This window comes from Mytilus californianus, unplaced genomic scaffold, assembly GCF_021869535.1.
Source record: "Mytilus californianus isolate M0D057914Y unplaced genomic scaffold, xbMytCali1.0.p SCAF_3, whole genome shotgun sequence".
NCBI lineage: Eukaryota > Metazoa > Mollusca > Bivalvia > Mytilida > Mytilidae > Mytilus > Mytilus californianus.
Genome location: NW_026262679.1, coordinates 26,792,674 through 26,811,062, shown reverse-complemented (window position 1 = coordinate 26,811,062; position 18,389 = coordinate 26,792,674). Strand labels below are relative to the sequence as shown.

General features: G+C 32.4%; 1 protein-coding gene across 1 annotated transcript; it reads left to right on the top strand.

The window, feature by feature from the left end:
* Positions 1–10,099: 10,099 nt before the first annotated feature.
* On the top strand, positions 10,100–17,533 carry LOC127734254 (keratinocyte-associated protein 2-like). The gene is made up of 5 exons (XM_052244033.1): positions 10,100–10,200; positions 13,687–13,841; positions 14,720–14,783; positions 15,577–15,643; positions 17,348–17,533. The coding sequence occupies exons 1-5, from the start codon at positions 10,197–10,199 to the stop codon at positions 17,460–17,462; spliced, it is 405 nt and encodes a 134-aa protein (XP_052099993.1). The 5' UTR covers positions 10,100–10,196; the 3' UTR covers positions 17,463–17,533.
* Positions 17,534–18,389: the final 856 nt, after the last annotated feature.

Sequence of the window (18,389 nt, the reverse complement as noted above, 5' to 3'; positions counted from 1 at the left end):
AAGAAATCATAAACAGTGAAAGAAAAATGTAAGGTTTCAGCTCACATATAGAGATAATGAAAAAACGATAAATGGTCGGTACATTAGCACTGTTTACAAGACGATGCCTCTAGTCTGGATGTGTATATATATGAGCGGCTTCCCACGAAACCTTTTATGTTTCGGGTTACTGTCTATTTGAAGCTGTAAAAATGCGCGAAAACGTAATAAAAAGCTGCGCGCAAATGTAATGCACCGAGTTGAAGTTCATCCCATATCTCCTTCCCATCATACCGGGAGGCCTCGGTAGCCGAGTGGTCTAAGTAATCGAACTACTGTATCACTAGCCTGTTAACACTAAGGTTGTGAGTTCGAATCCTGCACGTGGTAGGTACGCTCGACTCCAATCTTAATTGACTAGAATTGTCAGTTTTCCTACCGAAGGTCGTAGGTTCACTCAAGGCACTCCGGCTTTCTCCAACAATAAAAACTGACCGCCACGAAATAGTACGATAGTGCTGAAAGTGGCGTTGAACACCAATCAATTATTCAATCGATCATCCATATCGGTATAATTATGCATGAGTATAATTTTTTTTGTATTGTTATGAAATACTGTTTTAAAATGACTTTGAATTAAATTGGTATATATAGGAAATAAATTAAGATAAAGCGGCAATTCAAAAAGAGGGAATAAATATACCGTTATAGCTTTCTTTTGCAGTAAAAAGTGTTTCGTCATATTTTCGACACAACAGGGAAATTTGTCAACTAGCTCCTGTCTTAATGGATCTAAATCTTCCCTCTGAATTGTTTGAAACGTTGATTTTTTGTTGAATTGCAGTTTATCGTTTTTTCTATTAATTGCACTTTCGGTAAAGTGTCGTATAAATGGTTATTCTCATATTGAAAAACTATGTTCATATAGAGAAAAGTATGCACATGAAGAACTATGTTCATATGTAGAATAAGAATGTGCATATTGTTATGATATTGTAACTATCATATTTATTTAGTTGGCCTAATTTGTTTTGTGTGGTCTATTATATATTTTTACATTGTATACAAAATAATACACAATATGTTACAACTATGCAGTTAAGAAATAACTGGAACAATCATTGATACTCATGGAATGATTAGAACTTTCTATTTCACTTACATAACGTTTCCAGAATGATCATAACAAAAGATGCGTAATTTAAACATCTACCGTTATCTAGAAATTTCCGTTTGAGTATATAAACAAGTATACAGACCCTAAAGTTAGATAGACTTAGACATCGATAGACATCAACATTCTCAGCAGTTGGATTGACAATTTTATTTACAAACTTCATCATACTAGATTGTGACCTATTGGATATAATATTCTGTGGATTCCGAGAAGATTTCCGGATAAAGAAAAGATAAAAGATTGGACACATATTCTGACAGTTAGCTGATATTTATATGTGTGTAATACTTCTTTTAAACTAGTGTATAATAAATCTTGTTAAATTTTATTATTGATTTGTGTCTTTTGTTGGAATAAATTAAAAGTCGATTTTTCTGGTCATAACAAAAATTGGGGGCTCGTTTGAGATAAGTTAACGTAAATATCTCATTGAAAATTTTTCTGTATATTTTATTAGAATTAGCCAACAAAATTCTACAATATGGCATTTGATGGCGGTAAATTTTTAAAAACGCCAGACCTGGAAGTGTTTGATAAACTAAAGAAAGAAGAATTAGTGTTGCTTGCTAAACATCTACAAATAAATTTTAGAGTATCTATGAGAAAGCAAATTATAAAACATTTAGTTATAGACTTTTTAGTTTAGTTGACTCAAAAATTTTTGGTGAAGAGGCTCTTGAACTCAAGGTCGAAAATGTTAATGCTTTCAAATTAAAACAGCTTGAATTAGAACATGAACTTAAATTAAAACAATTGGAAAAAGAAGACAGGTTAGAGATGGAGAAAAGAAAAGAAAAAGAAGATGAATTTCAATTAAAACAGGCAGAACTTGAAATGAAGGAAAGGTTAGAGATGGAGAAAATGAAAATTGAAATGGTCAAAGAAGAAAGCAACACTAAATTCCAATCAAAATCAGAACATTTTAATTTTGATGCAGCAAAAAAAATAACAGATGATAAATTTTTCCCGTAGTTCGAGAAAATTGCTCAAAATTTGAAATGGCCGAAGCCTTTTTGGACTACAATGCTGCAAAGTGTTTTTGAGGGCAAGGCCGCTGAAATTTACTCAGCACTTTCATCAGAAAATAGTTCTGATTATAACAAGGTTTAAAAAGAAGTTTTGAAAGCTTATGAGCTATTGCCAGAAGCATATAGACAGAAATTAAGGTCTTATAAAAATTTTGATTCACAAACCTATGTTGAATTTGCTAGGGGAAAAGAACATCTATTTGATAAATGTGTTACGTCAAAGAAAATAGATAAAAATTTTGATAATTGAAGACAATTGATGTTATTAAAAGAGTCCAGGCAGTGTGTTCATTAAGACTTAAAAACACACTTAGATGACAAAACTGTTGAGACATTACAAGTTGCAGCTGTTATTTCCGATAATTATACCCTTTCACATAAGAGAAGTTTCAAAGGTCAACAATTTTTACTTCGAGTGGAAATTACAAGAATCAAAGCACTGAGCGTACTGATAGTAAGCCTGTTGCACAGAATAAGAGTCAGTCTAGTTATAATATGTCTAGTCCAAAATTTGATACTTTTGAGAAGAAGTCACTGACTTGTTCTTGTAAGAAGAATGGTCACCTGATGGCTGATTGTTTTAGACTCCAGAAGAAGAATGAAAGAGATAATAAGCCCAAGACCAGTGCTTGTACGACACACCGTGTTACCAATACGTTGGAATGTCCTGCGAGTCAGGCCTTAAAGTCATGTTTTTGTGATTACATGGAGGATTATAAACCTTTAATGTCTGATGGGTTTGTTTCTATTGTTGATAATACTACTCCTCAGCCTAATAAGATTTTACGGGACACTGGAGCTTCTCAGTCCTTATTATTAGAAGGTGTGTTGCCTTTGTCCGATAAGACTTCTGTTGGTGCCTCCGTTTAGTTACAAGGTGTGGAGTTAGGTTGTATAGATGTTCCCCTCCATCGTATTTATCTGAAGTCAGATTAGATAACTGGACCAGTTGTTGTAGGTGTTTGTCCTAATCTCTCTGTTGAGGGTGTTTCATTATTGCTAGGAAATGATCTAGCTAGGAACAAAGTGGTTGCTGAACCAATTATTACCAGTGAACCGGTTGTAGATGTTAAATCACCTGACGATGATGCTGAACTGTATCCAGTTTGTGTCGTTAATAGGGCGATGGCTAGAAAACAACAAAATGAGGATTTGCAAGAAGACCAGTTTTATTACATGGAACTTTCTGACACCTTTCTAGCCGACATTGAAGGTCCCGGTAGCTCAGAGAAGGCCGTAATAAGACCACCTAGTATTAGCAAGAATGTAATTATGCCATGGCCAGATGTAAACAGCCATTCTGACATAAAGATACACACGAAATTATAGTATGTGGAGACATGAACGGGTCACTCCATAGACACGATAACATGGTTATTTAAACTCACTTACAATACCTTCTAATTAAGAAAAGGCTTTAATTTTGAATAATTGAACCCTGCAATGGGCAATTGCATTGGGTTTTTAATTATTTTTATTGCGTGATCACGCAAATATACGCAGCTTAATTATCTGGAGCTCTGCTGAAGTATACTTTAAATAATTGCATCGAACTTATTTTCCTAGTAAAATGGATAATGGGACTTTTACTATGTTTATATATACGAAACATCAGTTTCATTCTTTTACTTTTCAAATTGTATGACAAACTATTGCAAATAATGGAACTACAGAAAGAACTAAGAATGTGGCAAAGACCAGGAAGTCATGAATATTATCCTTATAAACAGAATATGGATAATACTAGGAACACAAACCAACACCAAATGAGTGATCAGCATACTGGCGTACAGCTAACAAATCAGCAATCCAGGATTCCTAATCAAGCCAATCCACTATTCATGAATCATTTGGCACCTCCACACTATAGCCAGATACCATTAACCACTAACATGATACAAAATACACATTTATACAGACAGCAATATAGGATAGCTCCACAACCTATACCACAAAATATAAATTACCACCAAGGATATAGTCAAAAACAGACAAACAGAAAGGAACAAAGTCAAAGAAACATCAATAAAAGATTCTATGACCAAAGAACAAACATGCCAGTAATAGCTAAACAAAGTCAGGCAGAAGAAATTGAAAGACAAAATCAACTACAACAACAAACAAATCAGGCTGATAATATCAACCAAATAGACAAAGAACCAACAGAAGAAGCTAGAATGAACATCAATCTAACAAATTCAGCTGCTTTGACTACCGCGATAAGTGATGAAGATAAAACGCATACAGAAGTAAACCATCTAGTAGAAGTCACGTCCAGAACTGGTCTTATAACAACGGCTTCTAGTGGGGACGCACCGCTGGAAGCGGACTGCCATCAGAAGTTTCCCTCTCAAAGGGGGGCTAATGTTGTTGGTCCTAGGCATCTAAAGGGACTAGTTCAGGCTGACAATCTAGAAACAAAAGAAGATGGGAATAGAAAGAAACCAAATCATTTTTTAGGCAGCGGCCGATCAAACAAGATAAAAGGGAGGATATCATTATAGGTACACTCAATGTACAAAATGTGAAGTCAAACGCTCTCTATATCAAAAACTTGTTAAGGGATGTACAGGTGTTATGCATTCAAGAACACTGGCTCTTCAATGCGGAAAAGAAAATCATAGCTGAAATTGCTGAAAATAGCGGATAATAACTAAAAGCGTTGATGATAATGACGACCCTGATTTCAACGTATCAATGAAATTAAACCATTGTGGTGACGTCAGCCTATTCATTTACCGTGGATTCTTTTTCTAGAATCAACGCTTGCTAAATCTGCCGCTGAAATTGACTCACCAAATTATATTCAATTGTTTCCTTTGTGTGCCTAATTTCATTAAGTTTGAATTGGCTAATTTACTGATTTCTGTTCACTAATGGAATTAATTTAAAAACTTACCTTTAATTTTTGTAATTTTTATATGCCTTCACTGGGAATCGAACCCTTCCTTGAAATCTGTTATGTGTGACTGACATCAACATCGACGAAACCTCTCGGCTACCAATGGGTTACACTATAGATGTCTATTTTATATATTTAAATGAACATATAATATACATCGGTTCATCGGACACACAGGGCTTGTACCTTTATATAGACACAATATGCAGTCGTATAGTATGAGTTGATAGCCGCGAGGTTAGCATGGTTAAAATCAATGAGTTAAAGATAGGGATTTGTCGGTTTAGGTTCGAATCCCTGTATTCTATCTGTTGTTCCAATTCTTAAGTTATCCTGTTTTTTTTCTAATTTTGCATGTTATAGTGGATATTTTTGTAATAATAGCGAGTTTTACCGGGTTTTCTTTATTATATTGGCTATTTCACATGTTTGAAACAAAAATGATTACATTCTATTTGTCAATTTTTGTTTTATAAATATAGTATGATTTCATCTGTTTTACTCCATAATTTTACAAAGGTTTGTTCGCAAATGCCTATGCGAGAAAATCGTGATGTGCCTAGAGTGTTAGAAAAATTTCGATAACATACTTATTATATATACTTTATATATGCTTTTTGGTCGGGTTGTTGTCTCTTTGACACGTTCCCCATTTCCATTTTCAATTCTATTAGAAATAATTTCGAATATGTCTTATTTTGTATAAGCAGATAATATTCACATGCCTGGTAATATAAATATCTTTAAAGGTAGAAGTGTTATATTTGTATTTTGTTAACCAATTAATTGTGATCTGAGATTAATCAATGCATCGTTGGACACGATAACATGGTTATTTAAACTCACTTACAATACCTTCTAATTAAGAAAAGGCTTTAATTTTGAAAAGAAATTAACACAATAGTTTAAGTTATAGATACAATGGATAAGCGTAGATTCATGAAAAACAAACCATTCGCCCTCCGGGCTCATGGTTTCTTTTTCAAGAATCCACGCTTATCCATTGTATCTATATAACAGAGAATATGGTGGAGTAGCCATAATCTGGAAAAAAGATATTAATGAAAATATAAAGGAACCGATAGACGGTGGAAATAGAATACAAGCCATACATATTCAACAAGGAGACAAACCAATATGTCTTATAAATGTATATATGCCATCAGATAACAAAAATGCAGATATCGAATACAAAGACACTTTGGCTCAAATTGATGAAATGATAGAGAAATATAAAGATACACACGAAATTATAGTATGTGGAGACATGAACGGGTCACTCCATAGAAGCTCTACACCTCATGATAAAATTCTACAAACTTTCTGCAAGGAAAAATGTATAGGAAATACTGAGAAATGTCCATTAAAAGAAACATTTTATCACAAGAATGGTAAATCGAAAGGACAAATTGATTACTTCCTCTTCAAAAGTAACTCGGAAATAATAGATAAAATCAGACAAATTGATGTCCTTGATACTGACCCAGAGAATACCTCGGACCATGTACCTGTTATTCTGACACTGAATAGCCAACTGAAAACAGTAAGGGAAAAAGCAACAACTATCATAGCAAAACCTAAATGGACTGACTGTGACCATCAAATTTATAAGGAAATCATCAATAAAGATCTACCAAACCTCATGCAAAAATCAAAAGGAATCATTGAGCAAGATATAAGAAATCTAGAAAAATTGCTGCATAAAGCCGGAGAAGCGGCAATCCCAAAGTATAGAAGAAAAATCAAAATCAAATCAAAGGGAAAGGCGATATGGAATGGACAAATAGAAAAGGCATATAAAGTATGGAGGCAACATGGAGCACCTCAAGAAAGAAGAAACGAGCTCAAAACCAAAATGACAGCTGCAAAAAGAATACTTCGAAAAGCACAAAGACAAGCTTATGCCTCTCAGAGAGAATCAACAGCGGGAAAAATTATGAAAGCTTCAAATGCAGACACAAAACTTTTTTACAAGCTTATTAACATGCAAAGAAAAACACCACTTACTAACACCAAGATACTGAACCTGAATGAAAAGATTGCAGAAGATGGACCAAGCATAATGAACATTAAATTTTGGCAAGAACATTTCCAACAACTAGCTACGCCAACAATAGAGGAAAATTTTGATACTGAAAAGCTAGAGCTTGTAGAAATACAAAACAATATAATAGAATCCATAAAAAGGGAAAAAGGTCAAGGCATTGATCATGTCAATGTAAAGGAGGTTAATAAAGCTATAGAAAAACTTAAAAGCAGGAAAAGCACCGGATGAGGATGGAATTTCGGCAGAACACTACAAATGTGGGATGGATGAGTTAACTCCCTTTATAGTACATTTGCTAACTTTAATTTTAACATATCTGGATGTACCAATCTTCCTAAAGACAGGGATTCTTACACCAATCCTAAAGAAAGAAAAAGACAAAACATTACCATCTAGCTATAGAGGAATAACTGTGACTAAAACCTTTGCAAAAATTTTACAAAGTGTACTGAAGGATAGAGTTGACTCTGTATTTAATAACATACAAAACTCCTTGCAAAGAGGCTTTACAGAAGGAGTGTCATCACTATGCGCAGCTTTCCTCACATCAGAAGCAATCGAAGAAAGTAAGAAATTAAAGATACTAATGATTTTAATAACTCTTGATGCAGAAAAAGCATTTGACAAACTAAACCATGAAATACTATTCAACGAGCTGTACCATTATGGAATAAAAGGAAAGCTCTGGATACTACTGAGAAACTTGTATAAAGACATGAGCATTAAGGTTAAATGGGAAGGTCAATATACAGAAGATGTAATGGTGTTACAAGGAAATCAACAATGTGCAAAACTATCTACAACGCTATATAAATGCTACAACAACGTCATACTGGATAGCATTTTAAAAAGTGGACTTGGAGCATGTATTGGTGATATACAAGTCCCTGCACCCACATGTGCCGATGACATTGCTGTCCTGGCAAATAGTACTGCAGACGCACAAGGAATATTAGACATAGTACAGCACCATACAAGCAGAGATCTAGTTAAAATCAATCCAACTAAATCTGAAGCTGTTTTATACAATGCAAAAGGCTCAAACATATCAACACTGCAATTCGAAGACGATGACATCAATATAACCAATGAAACCAAACATCTAGGTATCAAAAGAAACGAGCAAAACCGGGCAAATATCTCAGAAAGAATAAGAACCGGCAGGGCAACAATATACAGCCTTCTCGGAGCCGGTTTACATGTCAGAAGGGGATTCTAACCCATGGTCGCATACAAGCTATGGAGAACATATGCAGTACCAAGAAGCATCTACGGACTTGAGGTGATGAACTTACTTGCAAAAGAAAAGGATATGCTAGAACTGGCAGAGAGAAAAATCCTCCGACAAATTCAAGGGCTTCCAAATAATACAGCAAATATGGCTGTCTATACCCTGGTAGGAGCAGAACCTATTGCCATCGCATTAGACAAAAATCTACTTACCTTCTTCATGAATATTGTTCGAAATTCAGGAACCATAGAATGTGAAATTCTGCGTCGACAAATAGCATTCTCAGACCAAAGAGGAAAAGACTTTATCAACAGAGTGGAAAAAACTCTATCAACATACAATTTGAAATCTAGTAGTTACTACATAGAAAAACCACTTAAGAAAATCGAATGGAAAAGACTAGTAGGAATAAAGATCAAGAAATACTGGAAAAATGAATGTCATTATGAAAAAATGGAAAAAAACATCACTTAAATACATAGAGATACAGAACAATCCATTAAATGAAGCACACAATATATGGAAAAGCGTAAAAAACAATAGTAAAGATGTAAAGGCAGGAGAAATAAAAGCAAGAATAAGTACTCAAACGTACATATTACAAGCCAAAAGAGCTAAGTTCGATCCGAAAGTTAACCCGATATGTACAATCTGTGAACAGGAAAATGAAGATCTAGAACATTTTATTCTACGCTGCAAAGAATTGGAGCAAATAAGATCTAAATGTTGCTCAAAAATCGAACAGACAATGGATGAAATTGATACCTCAACATACAAGAAGATCATACAACAAGGGAATTTACTGCAGCTCATAATGGACTGTACTAGCAAGGACATAAACTGTTACTCAACTGTGTATGAAAACATTGAAACTCTCGCTAGAAATATGTGCTACGAGATGCACATGCTGCGCACAAAAAGGATAAAAAACTTGAACACAAGTACAGTATAAGTATAAGTAAACTTTTTTAAAATAAAATAGTTCCCTACTTTACCATCTTACTATTTTATGACTTATTAGGACCTAAATTTAAATTTTTTGCAAAGTTTTAAGATATCAAGTACCTTTAAAGAATAATGATAAGATCCGAAATAAGGTAATTTTAAACTGTGAAGGAAAACTTATGTATATATGTTGAATTCAGCAGTGTTCTAAACCCCAACCCTTTTACATAAGTCTTATAAAATAACCTTCTCATTATAAATTCTGATGTACGTATAGCACCTTTAACTAACAATTATAAGAAAGTTTAATTTAAGACCACTTAAATTCTAAATTCTTATTTGTAAATATATCCAGTTCTTACTTAACTTGTTCTTACACCTCAGCACATTATGAATATTATTTTTAAAATTTTATGATGAAAATCCTATGAATTAATTATAATATTAATTATTTAGTAATTATTATTGCCTAAATTCAGTCATCTGTACATAATTAAATGTTTCCTTATGTTTTAAGGTGTATATAGTTGCTACAATTATACCCTATGGGTAGTGCTCCACAATTAATGGAGGAATATACAAGAAACTGAACTGAACTGAAACACGATTACTATAATGATAAAAGATATCTCGATCTTTGACAGTTGTTATTAATCACCAAATCCCGGCTTAAGTATAACAGTCCCAGCTATAGGAGATTTTATTAATACTGTAAATATTTTAGTATTTTTATCTTATTTTATCATCCATACGCATCATTTTGTCCATTCCGGGATTGTACGACATTTCCTTTAGCCAAGAAAAGATAACTACGTAAGATCGACAAGCCGGCCACGCAAGCAATTTACTATTCTATTGCAAAAGTTGGAAAGGGAAAAATCATTAAAATGGGTAAACACTAAAATAGCTTATACTTTAACGAAGTGTAACACTTATGTCTGCTAAGACAGTGACTCTGGACTAGGTTTTCGTTGCATGCGGATTAAGCGACCTCAGTAGATGAATCGTAGCTGACTATAAATTATTTTTTTCTGGTTGGTCTGTTCTGTTCGCCGTCATTAAAAAAAAATAAAATATATACATGAAGTCATATTTTGATGTCATATACATAATGTAAATTAAAAGATTTTTTTTAAACTAGGAGACAGATTTATAAAAGCAGTTTTGCTTGTTTTTGAATCCTACATATCTATTTCATGTGTATATCCTACCGTAGTCTATAATCAGTCATAATGTTGGTTCGTTCGGATTTTGTTATTGTACTTATCACAAGGGAAAACTCCGCATTGACGTCACTACGCTAATACCAGCGTACAAAATCAGTGCAGAATACATTTTTTCTACTCTTCTAAATAAACAAACATTTCTTAAGATATGTTTACATTGTTATTCTAAAGTATTGTACAAAAATGCCAATTTTCTAATGGCTGTTTCAAACCTGACTTCCAAATGCCTAAAAACATTCCAGAACTTCAGAAATCCCCTCTTCCGGCCTCCATTGCTTTGTTAACATTCCATTTAGCGTCATCAATCTTAATGGCAGACCAAACAGGCCAAGCAAATCGTACTTTTAAGAATTTCAAAATGGCAAGCACCTCACGTCTTAAGCGATTTTCCCGCGAAAAAAACCCATCCAAATTGAAAGAAAAACTTTGGGAAACAAACGATAATCATGCCATATTTTAGTTCAGGAATATAGAGTAGGTTAATAAAAAACAATATACATATATTTTTCATAAAAAAAAAATTGGTTCAATATAAAGAGATCGATATTCTGACCATAAGTAAATATTCATATAAAATTCCATTGATATCAAATTTCATGGCTAATAATGAGGTTTCCTATTGAATAAACCCCCAATTTATTGCAAACTATTTCAAAGCAATATCATACAAACAAATAATATAATTGCCTTGTACTAAAAAATCACCTTATTGACAGTAGAGCAATTTGATTGGATATAACGATTCAATGTGTCACATGGTTTTGAAGCCATTAGAATTTGAATGTAAACAAACCGGGTCAGCTGCTGCAGTATGGAACAACATCGTACATTCAGTGACTGAGAAACAATTATGAGTAACCAAGCTTGACAATACACAGTAATAAAAAAACAAAGCTAAGTCTACAGAAAAATAAAATAAAAAATGGCCTTAAGTGCACGACTTACCACCATTGCGGGATATACTATATTTAATTTATACTGTTTTGACTTTTGTGATGGTTTATCTGGATAAATATTGTTTAAACTAACTAGAATATATATCAATTTCTGGCCTTCTGTATTATTGAGTTTTATTCATATTTATATATACTCCCTTACTGTTTGTCTTTTTGTGGAAAACTAAAAAAATGAATAGCAAAATCAAGAAAAGTTTATAATTTTCTGAAACAATGCATTTAAAATTTAATTATCTAGTTCCTGCAGCCATGCCTTAAAACTTTCCCAGGTGTACAGTCAGGGGTACTACTTGTACAAGTAATTTTTATTTACTTGAAGAAGTAATCATAATATACTTATATAAGTAAATTTGTAGGATACTTATACAAGTGTATTTTATTTACCTGTATAAGTAAATTATTTTTTGGCCTAGTTATGTCCCTTAGACATTCAGATTTTTTTACTTATACAAGTAAAAAAGTCATCCTATCTTCTTTTCTTGAATTCTTAGAACTTCTTTGCTCTAACAGAATTTTGAATTGTCTGTCCTTTGCAGATGTCTTTACTATTCATTTAAGTGTAATTTCATGGACAATGAAAATCTCATTTGTCTGTTATCTTTAGAACACTGCTCATTTACAAGCCCCCAAGGAGCAATTTTTGAAGGCCTTGCGCAAATACTTTTAAAAGATCTTTGCTCAATCAGTTTCTTTGTTGAATTAATGAGATGAAACATTGAACTCTTATAAAAAATTATGAGCTAACATGAGAAAAATTGTTAAAGGTATGATTTTACATCTCAAAACTTGAGAATTTTTGTGAGATTGTAAAAAAAATTTACTTATACAAGTAAATTTTTTAGAAAATTAAGGGGAGATTATTCAAACAATATAATTAACTTATATAAGTATATTTTATTTACTTCTTCAAGTAAATAAAGATTACTTGTACAAGTAGTACCCCTGACTGGTGTACAAGTTTGTCTGTACTCAGAGTAAATTTTGTGGTGTAAATACGGCCATATTAGCCAAAAGGTTATGACATACGTATGATGAACCTTAAATTATTTATTCGGTAACTTGCATAAAAGATACACAAATCAGATTCCCATGTGTCGCTCAACTAGGTCTATGTACATATTCAACAAAGGACACTCTCATTGTAGACAAAAATCTCTTTTATGTTGATCTTATATTGCTGATCGTTTTGTCTGTTTTGGAGAAGATTTTTGTAAAAGTTAATGGACGCCAAGTGATAAGAAAAGCTCACTTGGCCCTTTTGGCCAGGTGAGCTTAAAATGAAAAATATCTCAAATTTATAGTCTTTATTACAATAAAAGCAGTATTACACCATATAAAATAGAGTTTTAGGGTAATCATTGGTAATATCTATTGGTTCTCGGTTTCATATTTAGTTTTGAGAGTTCTCAGGAAATCATTGTACCCCTTCAAGACTACCACTACAAAATAAGGACTACCCCATGTTTTGTCAGACTAGTCCTTTTGGACTACTTATATACAAAAGTTAGTGTTAAAACCCTGCCCCATCTATAATTCAGCCACCAGGAAACCACAAAGGCATATGTGTATATACATTTTTATTTACACCAGTTGAGTATTTCAGTATTGCAAATTTGCATACATGTAACAGCTATAATATAAATCACCTACCATGCCTACGCTGAGTGGCTGAGGTAATGCAAAGGGGTAATTCCCTAAAAAAAGAATGTTGGAGTTCGGAAGGGAAGGTTTATTATTGAAAGTGAGTAGTTGTCATTTAACAAAAGAGAGTTTTGGTTGTTAGAGGGGATTTTTTAAGTCCCTTCCAACCCTCCAACATGCACATGTACATCCATTTTAGACATGTAAATTGAATAGTATGTACACCCTTAGTCCCCTTTAATATTTTATTTTTCCCAAATATTTGTTTTTCTGTTTTTAGCATACATAAAATTTATTCTTTATGTTTACATGTCGGGTGCGCTGAATTTTGTGTCATATATTTGTACAATAATATACACTGTATATATTAATTAATCTGCAAAAAAGACGGTATGCAAAAGATGAAAATTATTTAGATTATTTAGTATGAATTTTAATATGTATCTTAAATAAAAGGCAAAGATTTGAAAAGACCACATTTATATACATGTTTATAAACTTTGTGCTGTTTGATATTACAGAAACACATGATGAATTTGTGTATTTTATTTCAGGGTTATCACCAGCAATTTCGAGTGTGATTTCTCTGACACTTGGTATGTCAATGTTTGCTGTAATGCAGATGTTCAAACAACAGTTGGCAGCTACAGAATATATGACAATACTAGGAGGTTTACTTGGTAGCATTGTGTTCATCTTTGTCTTGACTGTATCCTTTCCTGTTTTTGTCTGTTTACTGAGAAGCAATATGTAAAGATATTTTGATTATTTTTGTAATTTTAGAGACTGATAATTGATGATCACAGATTAGCAGATCAATATGTACAAACAGTTGTAGGCATTTATGTTTCTCCATGTTACAACAAAATGTACATGGAGTCATATATCCTCAACAAATTTATTATACATTCTGATTTGTAACCAGACTTCCAAAAGAAAGTATCGGTTATTAATTTGGTGATGTACAGCAGGCGGATGGGTTGGCTGCCAATAACTTGAAAACGCTTTGACGAAATCTTTTCAAATTAGATATGTTGTTTCCTGTGACTAGATGAAGGTCAAGTTCGAATTTAGATGAAAATCTTGTGATACTTTGAAGAAACCAGACAACAATCGTTTGAAAGTTGGTTTCTGGAAAGTTAATGGAGTGACCACAAGATTCTTTGGTTTCATATTAATTAAGGTTATAATCTCATAAACATGATAAACATATTTCTTTCATTATTGACTTCATGATTTCTGCCTACCCACCCCTGCTGAACAAATGAATGTGTACTTATATACTCTCTTTAATTCCAATATTATGTCACTTGTGATAAATAGGAGGTCAAGATTGATTTTGGCTTTTCCATTTCTAAACCCTACAAAAATTCATTTATTTTTTACTTGATCCTGTTTGGGGGTCCAGATTTGCAAATATCATTTTCATGCAGGAAAATCTGGTTTGCTGTATCTGACAGCCTCTTGTTCACTTTAAAATGATTGCACTGTTTGGATACAGTATGGATATATTTGTAGGGTAGGATGATAATTACAAAGATGTAGGATCACAATTCATGCACATTTTTTCCTTTACACTTATTTCAGGGTGTCAGTAATCTAGAAACTTCCTTATTTGGAGGTGGATTTCAAACTAAACTTTTACCAGAAGGTAAGACTGTACATACATTTTGAATTCTAACTAACATGTCTAAGAACATTTAATGTTGGAGAGTGTTTTTTTACATGTTATTTTTCAGTGTGATCTTGCAAGTATATTTGTATAATTTGAGTAGCCCATTAGAAGTAAACATTCTTGAATTGCCTATTTAATCGAAAATTATAAAAAAATAATTTTTATTGTTAATTTGTGATGTATACAAATCATTCATACAATTACATATACATAATTTAATTGAAGTTTGAATACATATTGTACTTTGAAGAGATAGATATATCTGAATGGATACTTACATGTACATGTATATTGCAAATATGACACATTTATAATTAATGTTATAATTTTTCATTATTTTTTTTTTATTTGAATTTGTGTTTTTCACTTGTAAATATTAATTGATTGTTGCTTGCCTATCATCCAGTGCCAAATAATGAAATATTTCCTGCATATTCATATTGAAAACAAGTTAACAATACAAAAGATTGATACTGCAAAGTGGACTAAACAGGATAAAGGTGTAAATTTGAACTGCCACTGGGAAATGGGGTGACATGTACATGTATAACTTGGACAATGAGATTTTTTTTGGAACATGTCACCTAAAGACACCTTAAAGGAGTTGTTTTAAGGGTTCTTTAGCATGCAGAGATCACATGTTGATAAAAAGAGCTGTTTTTGAAGAACCAAAATTTTAATAATATATTCTAATAATTTTATAATTTGCAGATTTGTCTATAGATTTTATTCATATTTTTACTAACAATCACATTTACTTTATTTTTAGTCGCCTTTTGTTTAGCCATGGCCATGTTTGCCTCTGGTCTCATCCACAGAGTTTGTGTAACAACTTGGTAAGCATTAAAATGTGGCTATTATCTTTCTTTCTCCAATACATTTAATGACCTTCATTATAATATGTATATTATTGTAATTTATGATAATTATACAGATATAGATTAAAACTCTTTGACATGTTTGAGATTGGGAAAAAAGTGTCAAAAAATTTCATTGAATACAGTAAAGGACATGAAGGATGATCTATCATAACATGATTTATGATATAATCAGAGACAACAAAGATATTAAGAATTGAGAAAATATTTTGTGTTTATAAGATTATTTGATTTTAATCTTTTTGTCTAACTAGTGGTGGAAGAAAGACAATAGGGATCCAATATTCCATTCAGTGTCTTCAAAGTTTAGTTTCAGTCTATGGTTGTAGATTTTTTAGACATTAATAACTTTGTCAAACCTTCATTGAATTTTACAAAACTTAGACAGAAGCTTTTTATGACCAAAAGACACTTTGCTGAACCCTTTACGATTTTTATGCCCCCGCCATAGCGGAGGGGGCATTAAGTTTTACCCTTGTCCGTATGTACGTTAGTACGTCCCAAAATTGGTTTCCGTTCTCTAACTTGAGTTTACCTCAACCAAATGCTATGAAACTTATATACAATGCTTATTACCACAAAATACAGATCAAGTTTGAATTTTGGTGGGGTCACTTAAACCATTCACGAGTTATGCCCCTCTATAAATGGAAAACAATGCAAAATTTTTAGTTTCCGTTCTCTAACTTAAGTTGCCTCAACCAAATGTTATGAAACTTATACACAATGCTTTTTACCACAAAATACAGATCAAGTTGAATTTTGGTGGCGTCACTTTAATTATTATCGAGTTATGCCCCTTTAAAAATCGAAAAATTGCTAAATTTTTAGTTTCCGTTCTGTAACTTAAGTTTGTCCCAACAAAACATTGTGAGACCTATATTCACAATACTTATTACCACAAAACTCAGATCAAGTATAAATTTGGGTATCGTCACTTTATCGTTGAGTTATGTCCCTTTATAATGTTGTATGCAAGCAGGGGCATCATCTGTGTCCATGGGGACACATTCTCCATTTATTTTTTTACAAAATGATTCCCTTTTGACCCATTGATTATATTTTGATAAATAGGATTTCAATGAAATGAGATGAATTAATTTTATACATCATTGAAACAGTAACCTTATACATAATACCGGTACAATATATTTGATTTTATATAGCTTTTAGTTTTCCCCTATCAAGGAATTAAACCTACCTAAATCCAAAGTACTAACTGTTAACTTACTATACATTGGATTTGGATGCAGTTTTCCATTAGATTAATTTGGGTTTTTATTAGGTTCTTCATGAAACGTTCTGCCTTAGATTTACAGTTAGTTTTGACTTTGTATTTATAGATTTGGGCTTAAAAGGTTTCGAAAAGGAAAGAGTCATAAATTCGATTGCTTTTTAAAGTCTGCTTTTTTTATATATTAATATCTTTATTAAAAAAAAATGATTATGATGAGAAAATGTTAAAAAAGAAATTCTGAGAAAGAAAGTCCTTCAAGCAATTTGCATTTCTGCTGAAAAATAGGCTAGTTTCAGTAAAACTCTGGATGCATTCCAAGATGGCAGAATACTTCCATAATCCCTTAAGACTGTGTTTCATAGTAAATCTAACATGTCTAAATACATCTTGGAGAAAAACTTATACAATTGCATTTTTCATTTCAGTTTTATATTTTCACTGGTGGCTTTATATTATATCAATAAGATATCTCAGAAAGTTCATGCTCCTGTAGCTGTGCAGTCAACAGGGAAATCTACTCCAGGAAAGAAGAAACGTTAGTGTGATCTACAACATTATACAATGATCATCTTTTGTATTAGATACTTATTAAATTGATTTAGGAAATCTCATTATTTCTTTGTTGTTCAGTGTAAATTTTCAATATAGATAATGCTTATAGGTTAAGTTTTCAACCAGTGCTTTTAAAGTTTTGATATGTTGTAACTGATGACAAAATGGAGGTCCGAATCTTTTTTGATGATTTTCACTTTTGTCGTTAATGAGTTATGGTCCTTGATAGATTGAAAAATGGCTTATGAACAGTTCAATCAATGCTTCTAAAATTTTAATAGGCTGTAACATGTGACAAAATGGAGGGGGAGGTCAAAATCTATTTTGACGATTTTCACTTTTGTCATTAAGGAGTTATGGTCCTTGATAGATTGAAAAATGGTTTATGAACAGTTCAATCAATGCTTTTGAAATTTTAATAAGCTGTTACAGATGACAAAATGGAGGTCAAAATCTATTCACTTTTGTTGTTTAGGAGTTATGGTCCATAATAGATTGAAAAATGGCTTATAAACAGTTCAATCAATGCATTTAAAATTTTAATAGGCTGTTACAGATGACAAAATGGCGGTCAAGTTAGAATCGCCTACATTGACGGTTTTCTTTTTTCAGTTCAGTAGTTGTAGCTATAGTCCTTGATAGATTGGAAAATAGGTATAGAATGTGGCAGGTCAAACAAGCCTTACAGAAAATATGGTTTGCTGTCAATTTTACAGTTCATTCCTTGTTAAAATACATCTTGCAATGCTGCTGATTAACAAACATGGTCCTCAAATAAATCAAACATAATGAAAAACAACAATATTTATGGTTAACTTTGACAGTTTTGATTGTTCCTCAGGAATTTCATGTAACAATAATACTTGGTATGAGGATTTGTTGCAAAAAGGTATTGTCTTGTTTGACTTGTTATAT

Coding starts and splice junctions, on each gene's coding strand:
- LOC127734254 (XM_052244033.1), top strand. Junction 13,842..14,719: donor TGTTCATCTTTGTCTTGACT/GTATCCTTTCCT, acceptor CACTTATTTCAG/GGTGTCAGTAATCTAGAAAC. Junction 15,644..17,347: donor AGAGTTTGTGTAACAACTTG/GTAAGCATTAAA, acceptor TTTTCATTTCAG/TTTTATATTTTCACTGGTGG.